We start from the raw sequence: 8,406 nt of genomic DNA, 5'->3' as shown, positions 1-8,406 counted from the left end.
CCTTTCACATGTTTTTTTTATATGCAAAAGTGTGCCAAATTTCTGTTTTCTGCCCCCCACAGGGATGAGGAAGAGACAATTGATGCAAAGATACCCCTGAGTCCTGCAAACACCCAAAGGAAAACCAACCCTTTTCTGACTGTGTGGCAGGACCCCGGGGCAAAAATATACCGGCAGGGTCTCCTTGCTCGAAAGGTCCACGCAGAGGCGGATGGCAAGAAAAGTGAGTGCCGAGTTGCGGCCCTGGACAAGCAGAGGCGAGAGAGGGGCTGGCAGAGTCTCTCAGGGCAGTCCTCTGGGGGCTTCGGGCCTTGCTCTCTTGCCCTCCCACCCCTACCCCCCTGCGGACCTGCGACCGCTTGGCACCAGGTCGAGGGCGCTCTAAGGTCAAGATCCAAACAGCCAAGCCCTCTTGGCTGCAACCTGAAGGAAGGAAAGGGGAGGGCAAGCCAGTGAGAGGAAAGCAACTGACCACCCTTCCCTCCCTCCCTGCAGCTCCCTGGGGCAAGCGAGGCTGGAAGACCTTCCATGCTGTGCTGAAGGGGACAGTGCTGTACTTCCTCAAGGTAACGGGGGGGCAGGCAGACGAGCCTTCTGCTCCAGGACTGTCCCACATCAGGCCACCAATGTATGTGCTGGGGAGTGGTTCACAAGCAGCCCGTGGGGGAATCCCCTCAAGGCGTGGCTGCCACAAGCCACCTCAGGCCTACCAAGCCTACCAAGCCTGCGCTCTGTGTGAAGGGGCTCAGGGAATGTCAAAAAGAGCTGTAGACAGACAGCAGAAGAGCTTCTCTGGCATGCAAGGAAAGCCTCCAGGGGAAGCTAAGGCTGGAGGAGGATGCTACAAATAGCGTTTCTGTGGCTGTACAAGAGTAAACAGTGAGAGCTGGAGGGAAACAGCAGGAGGAGCAGGCGCACTGCTTAGAGACAAGGTGAAATGCTGGTTAAAATTGAAGCAACGGGAAGATTGTCTTTTCCAAGTCAACAAAGGATAAAAAGAGGGACTTGTAGTTCCAAGTAGTTAAAGATACGTAGATGGGTATAGATAGTGGATATTACTTAAAGCTTCTGTATACAGGTAGTCCTCGTTCATTTAGTGACCGTTCAACGTTACAATGGCAATGAAAAATGTGACTTATGACTATTTTCCACAGTTATGACCTTTACAGCATCCCTATGATCATGGGATCAAAATTCAGATGCTTGGCAGCTGGTTCATACTTATGACCCAAAGTCACATGATCCTCTTTTGTGACTTTTTGAGAAGCAAAGTCAATGGGGAAGCCAGATTCACTTTTACAACTGTGTTACTAACTTAACACCTGCAGTGATTCACTTAACAACTGTGGCAAGAAAGGTTGTAAAATGGGGGCAAAACTCACTTAACAAATGTTTCACTTAGCAACAGAAATGTTGGGCTCAATTGTGATCGTAAGTCGAGGACTACTTGTTTGAGAGTTCTCATAAAGCGAGATGGGTACCAAATGACTGGGGATGACCTCAGGGTCCTTGAGGCTCTTCTGGAGGGGATAAAGTTGGTTCTGGCCTGAACCTAAGCCTGGTGAATGTTCAGTAAGTCCTGTAAATAGATGTAGATATTTTAGTGGAATATAAATTGAATATAAGCTAGCCGAATTTTGATTTGCATCCTTTAACAGAAGTAGCATCTAAGTCATAAGAAGTAGTTTTCTCCTTTATTTTGTGTTGCACAGCTTTCTGATCTCAGAAAGCTAAGGAGGATTAGTGCATGCATGAGAGATGGAAAATACCAGAAAATAGAGGGTGGTAGGCTAGATGGGGCAATTGAAAAAAGACATTCTGGAAAAAGGCAAAGACAGACCATTTCCGTTTGTTGCTAGGAAAACGATATGGATCTGAAGTCGCCAGGAGTCAAGCTGAACTTGAAGTAGATTTTCCCTTTTCCATTTATATTCTGCGTTAGACCACATTTGGTTCCTACCTTTCAAGAAGAACAATGACAGATGAGTCTTTCCACAAAGATGAAGAAGCAGAAAACCAAGCTCTAAGATGACTGGTTGAAAACAGTGGATATGTTTAGAACAGATAATTAAGGGGAGGCATGATGGAAGGACCAAATCATCTAAAACAGTGTTTCTCAAGCTTGGCTACTTTAAGATGTCTGGACTTCAACTTCTGGACTTCTGGGAGTTGAAGTCCAGACATCTTAAAGTTGCTAAGGTTGAGAAACATTGATCTAAAGGACTGTTATAGAGAAGGCAGAGGGCAGGACTAGCCTCAGTAGATGTAAATTGGAGGAAAATGGCAAGCGTGGAAGTGGGTGGTGTCGAGGGGGGTTGGTGCTTGTTCACAACTGCATGTCATCCCCTCCCCCCCCCCCAACATCTCCTCTTGCAGCATTAATATAACTATCCCTCCCAGGACTGAATGGATGCTGGATTTTGTTTTGTTTTTGGCTGCCATGCAGGATGAGCAGCATTTGGAGGTGTCAGGCTCAGAAGAACTCATTGGAATACCTCATGCCCTGGCAGAGAAAGCCTGCAAATACACCAAGCGGCCACATGTCTTCCGGCTCCAGACTGCAGATGGGCACGTCTTCCTCTTCCAAGCCCCGTGAGTTCCCACAAGCCTTAAGGAAACTTTCCCTTGCCATCATTCCAAATGTCTAGTGCAGAAAAGTAGTGGAAATAATTTATAAATAAGAAATGAGAGACCTTTTCTAGATTTCTTGTCTTCTTAGGGGACTCCTTAGTATGGCTCTGGGCATGTGTCTTGGATTCTTCTCCACCACCAAATTTTAAAGTATTATTATTTATTTATTTATAAAATTTATAGGCCACACATTTTACCTATCGCAGTCTTTCTCTAAGAGGAGTCTACAGCTGTCTGTCTGTCTGTCTGTCTATCCATCTATCTATATTTATCATCTATCTGTACACACACACACACACACACAGTGTGGAGGGAAGGAGGGAGGGAAAAATTAGAAAAGTGACTAGTCAGTCCGTGTCCAATTGAGTCAAGGCTGACTGGTGCAGTGCGAGTGCAGAGGGACAGATGGAGAACGCGCAGGTTAGGGATATTTTACCTGAGTAGCTTGTGACCTTCCCCACAAGATTCTCCATTGATTTTCACCCTGGAAGCTTCCCAAGCTTCCCCACTGACTGGTGGGAAGATGTCAGGGACATTGTAAATCAGAAACATATGTCATCGTTTCAGAGAGATTTCTTCACCTGAACAGAATCCGAATGATCACAGATGGACAAAAAATCAGTGGGATTGGAAGTAACTTCTGGCTTCCTGTCAGCTTCCCCACTGAATTTCCTTATTGGAAGCTGGCAGTGAACATTGAAACCCTTCCTTCCTTCCTTCCTTCCTTCCTTTCCTTCCCTCCCTCCCTCCCTCCTCTTTCTTCCCCCTTCCCTTCCTGAAGACAAGTGGCTGCTGCTAGTTGGAGAAGGGAGGGTCAGATTGCCGAATGGCTGGGAAATGGTCATGGAACATTGAAAACGAGGATTATGGGAGCGCAGCAGCAGCAATCTGGCAGTGCTGAAGCAGCCACAACTCCCAAATTTAATTCCTCAGGAGTTATAGATCCCGTCATTCTGTAAGTTAGTTACCTTTCTCCTATGATGCACCATTTTGCCCAGTTAAATGTTACAGAGAAGAGAGTTTTTGTATCATGTAAATTATAATAAAACCAAAAATGTTCTAAAATAGTAATTATAAAAGTGTAAAATAAAGGTATTTTGAAACAAAATAACAGAAAAATTTAAAGGCATTGTGGAACAGGAGAGATGCCGGGGCGCAGCCTGGGCAAACTAATCAGGAGTGTGTATTGATCCTGATTATTGAGATGTGTTCACGTAACATATTTAATCAGAATAGCTAAAGATCCAGCAGATGCATTCATACAAAATATTGATTTGGGCTAATTTTAAACATCTTGGAGAGATTGTTTACCTATTTGTGGCTGAGTTATTATGTTAATCCCCAAAATTGGGCTAATTCAAAAATTCAATTCTACCTTTTCTAGAACTTCTGAAGAAATGATTTCATGGATTTCTCGCATCAACCTTGTGGCAGCCATGTTCTCTGCCCCACCCTTCCCTGCAGCAGTGGGCTCCCAAAAGAAATTTATAAGACCTATTTTGCCAACTACTCCCTGCAAGAATTGCATAGTAAGTTGAGTGCTGGGGGATGGAATGGTCGAATCTCAGGTCCTTCCGCAGAGTGGTTTAGATGAAGTCACTAAGGGGTGCCAGACCCGAACTCTGATCCTTGGGGAAGTGTGGCTCTGTCCTCGGGAATTCCAGTTGCACAGCTCAGCGCAGCCATGTCTCCGATGATCTAGGTGGGGGAGAGAACTGGGGCACCTGGCTTGAGGCAAGGCTGCAATCTTTTTCTGTCACTGCAGGAAGACCAGCACCTGGTCCACGAAGCCTGTATGGACAGGACGTCCCACGAACTGCTGGAGCTCCAGCGGAATCTGCCAGAGAAGCGTGGCCGTGGGAGGGATCTGGAGGAGTACCAGCTCAGAAAGGAGTACTTGCTCTTTGAGGTGAGCAAAGTTTGTTCTTCCAGGAGAGGTGGGGGTGGCTGGGCTGGGCTGTTCTGTTCTGTTGGGGAAGGCCATCCTCTGCTGACACCTTGCACTGCTTTCCTACAGTGGGAGGTAACGGTTCATTGAGTTTGAATGGGACACCCCCCAACACCCCCGCTGTTGAGAATTGCCTGCGTCATTTTTCTGGGGAAGGAGTTGGCAGATCCATAGCTCTGCAGTACTACTTGTTCCTGGCCATTTTTCTGTTTATGTGGCTGTTATCTTTCAGAATATCACTCTTCCACTGTACGACCTCTTGTTAGATACCAAATTGTAGATCACAGAGATGTTCACTGCATCCCTATTTGTGGGATATGAAAGCAGAAGGGGAAAGGGAAAATCTGTGCCCAAAATAGTATCCGAGAATGGGTCCAAGGCAAGGAGAGCTTTGCTGGAAATGTTCTAGTTCAGCATTTCTAGCGAAGGATCGCCCACGACTTCCTCTCCTCCCCTCATGGAACCAGATTCTGCTACTTGGCTCTCACCCCCTCTTGCCCTGTGCAGAAACGCCGCTATGAGACATACGTGAAGCTCCTGGAGGTGAAACTTGGCTGCAGCACAGATGATCTGGACCAGTGGGAAGCCCGGCTGACAGCAGTGGTTGAGAACTGCCCCAGTTTGCAGAAGTCCCACTCCAGCCCATCCCTGAACATGGATGGGCCTCCTGTTGGCGGGGCCAGAGTGAAGCGGAACATCTCTGAACGCAGGACCGTTCGCAGAATCATCCCGAAGCGCAACAAACACTTGTTATGAGCAGCTCTCCTGGCTTCTCTGGGGTTGTCCTTGGATGAAGGGGGAGAATTGGCAGAGAGCTGTTTGCTCAAGCCCAAGTGATTAGCAGTTGCCTTGGCTGGGCGCCATGTTAGGTCTGCATCATGGTAAACTCAGCCCCAAGATTGTGGCCTGCAGGCCCTTTTGGCCTTCTCTAGGTTTCAGCTCTGGAGATGCTTTTGGGAAATGCTGTTCAGCTCCTCTGCGGGACTCAACTTGCCTCCCCTTCAAAATCCTCTCTCTGGCTACTCAGGGCAAAGGGAGGTCTGTGTGCAATAAAAGAAAGAGAAGGGTGAGGACCCAGCTCTCTTTTCTGGATGTGTGTTTTGAGCAGAGGGAGCTCTGTTAGAGGAGGGACTGTGTGGTCGGGAGGTGTGGCATCTGGGCGCTTCCTTTTCTTGCTGCACCCACATCTCATCATCGGGATAGAGATTTTGGGAACCCTTTAGACACAATACCTACAGAGGAAAAAAGGCAACTTGACAGCTTTGGAGCAAGCTGTCAGGTCTGGGCCTTACTTTCTTAAGATCCCTGAAATTGTCATCTCTCACCTTGCCCTGGTCTGCTGCCACCCCCTCCCCCCAAAAACGTTTACTCACAATGTAGTGCAGACACTGGTCTGTGTTGCTGTGAGAGAGATCTAGGTGTCCTAATGGGCCACCATTTAAGTATGAGCTTCAGCTGCCAAAAAAAGCCAATGCAATCCTGGGCTACATCAACAGAGGGATAGCATCAAGATCGCTTTATACAAAGGTATAATATCTATTATCCATCAATGGCCACACTTAGAATTAAAAAGGTCCACTGAGAGGTTTCCTTTCTGCTTCTAAGAACCATCGCCATGGCTAAAATTATGCCAGGCAGAAAACTATACAATCTATGATTAATCACCGGCCACGTTGGTCATTTAAATGGGCTCCTCCCCTTTGTCCTCTCCTATCTGCGCATGCCTGTTTTGATTCGCAAAGGAATCTCCCGCTGAATTCAACGCAATCGCATGAAGGCATTTGTGGGTTGCAACAAGTAGATCATTTTGCACAAGTGTGTGATATTCTTTCAAATGCCTAGCTTGGCCCTAATGAGTTAAAACTTTTATTTATTTTATTCTCTTTTTAAAGGCTTCGCGTGTTTTCGGCCTTCCTTTCCCAACCGTGGAGCAATGCTGCCATCTCGTGGCCAAAGAAAAGTGGTGCAGGGCACTTCTTTTTCGTTCCTTTTTATTAGCTTTTTCATGAACCCGAAAGGCCAGAGGTCGGATTCACACGAGCCTCCCTGCCTAGTGACTGATTCACACGTGTTTGGGGGGGGCTTGCACGGTGCACTGAACTGGCTACTATCCCATGTGGAAGGCTAGGGTCCAGGAAAGGAATTTTGTTATTCTTTTATTAATATTTTGTTATTTCTTCTCACCAGGGCCCCTGCTTTACCTGGCTCTGAGTTTGAATCCTGCTCACGTCCTTGGCAAGTTCAGCTGATTATAAAATAAACGTTTTATGTGTTAACGTTATGAATAATAAAATAACTTTTTAAAATATGCCCTGGGACAGCACCCCCCCCCCAAAGTTTGACCAGGGAGTGGGCTAGTGAACTTGCAGGCAGAAATTCAACTAGGGAAGGAATTCCCTATTGAATGCAAGCCGAAGGGGAGTGACTAAGCGAGTGGGCGGAGCCAGAACGACCGCGGATGGAGCTCCTCGCCTTTTTTTAAAAGATAATTTTTTTATATATGTTACACCCGCCCATCTCGGGGGTGTAGCTCCTCCCCTTTGTCCTCTCCTATCTGCGCATGCTTGTTTTGATTCTAATGCCGTTTACCTCCCTGAGGTGCAATCAAGAAAAGAGCATTTTTCACAACTGTGTAATATTCTTTTACTCAGTTAAAACTTTTATTTTATTCTCCTTTTAAAGGGGAACGCGTGTTTTCGGCCTTCCTTTCCCAACCGTGGAGCAATGCTGCCATCTCGTGGCCAAAGAAAAGTGGTGCACTGCCTTTATTTTTCGTTTCTTTTTCTTAGCTTTTTTCATGAATTTAAAACCCCAGAGGTCGGATTCACACGAGCCTCCTCGCTTTGTGACTGATTCATACGTGTTTGGGTTTTGCATGGTGCATCGAACTGGCTACTAACCCATGCGGAAAGCTAGGGTCCAGCAAAGGTATTTTATTATTCTTTTATTAATAGATATTTTGTTATTTCTTCTCACCAGGGCCCCTGCTTTACGTGGCTCTGAGTTCGAATCCTGCTCACGTTCTTGGCAGGATCACGTGATAAAATAAACACTTTATGTGTTAAGTTTATGAATAATAAAATGACTTTTTAAAATATGCCCTGGGACAGCACCTCCCCCCCAAACCTTGACTAAGGAGTGGGCTAGTGAACTTGCAGGCAGAAATTCAACTAGGGAAGGAATTCCCTATTGAATGCAAGCCGAAGGGGAGGGACTAAGCGAGTGGGCGGAGCAAGAACGACCGCGGATGGAGCTCCTCGACTTTTTTAAAAAATATTTTTTTCTTATGTGTTGTTGTTGTTAATTGCGAAGTCGTGTCCGACCCATCGCGACCCCATGGACAACGTTCCTCCAGATCTTCCTGTCCATTATTTTTTTGTGTGTATGTTACACCCGCCCATTTCCGGGCTGGCTCCGCCCCTTTGTCCTTTCCTATCTGCGCATGCCTATTTTGATTCTCACGAAGTCCATCTTCCCCCTGAATTCAATGCAATCGCATCAGGACATTTGTGTGTTGCAACAAATAAAAGATTATTTTGTACAAGTGTGTAATATTCTTTTAATCAGTTTAAACTTTTATTTAATTCAGGGGTCTTCCAACTTGGCCCTTTTATGACTTGTGAACTTCAACTCCCAGAATTCCTCAGCCAGGCATGCTGCTGGCTGAGGAATTCTGGGAGTTGAAGTTCACAAGTCATAAAAGGGCCAAGTTGGAAGACCCCTGAATTAATTTTTTTACTTTAAACGGGTGTTTTCCGCCTTCCTTTCCCAACCATGGAGCAATGCTGCCATCTCGTGGCGAACGAAAAGTGGTGCATGGCACTTCT

At 46.3% G+C, this 8,406-nt stretch overlaps 1 protein-coding gene across 1 annotated transcript in view; it reads left to right on the top strand.

The window, feature by feature from the left end:
• Positions 1-5,656, top strand: part of LOC107283277 (PH and SEC7 domain-containing protein 4) — a 14,540-nt gene extending 8,884 nt beyond the window's left edge. Inside the window, exons 8-13 of the mRNA XM_029283174.1 lie at positions 63-223; positions 496-566; positions 2,447-2,592; positions 4,016-4,160; positions 4,397-4,540; positions 5,087-5,656. Of these exons, the coding sequence (XP_029139007.1) occupies positions 63-223; positions 496-566; positions 2,447-2,592; positions 4,016-4,160; positions 4,397-4,540; positions 5,087-5,335 (916 nt within the window). The 3' untranslated portion in view covers positions 5,336-5,656. The remainder of the gene's footprint in view (positions 1-62; positions 224-495; positions 567-2,446; positions 2,593-4,015; positions 4,161-4,396; positions 4,541-5,086) is intronic.
• Positions 5,657-8,406: the final 2,750 nt, after the last annotated feature.

Source organism: Protobothrops mucrosquamatus, unplaced genomic scaffold, assembly GCF_001527695.2.
Source record: "Protobothrops mucrosquamatus isolate PMUCROS unplaced genomic scaffold, P.Mucros_1.0 scaffold31, whole genome shotgun sequence".
NCBI classification, from domain to species: Eukaryota; Metazoa; Chordata; class Lepidosauria; order Squamata; family Viperidae; genus Protobothrops; species Protobothrops mucrosquamatus.
The sequence above is the reverse complement of the archived record's forward strand: the minus strand, read 5'-3'. Positions and strand labels throughout refer to the sequence as shown.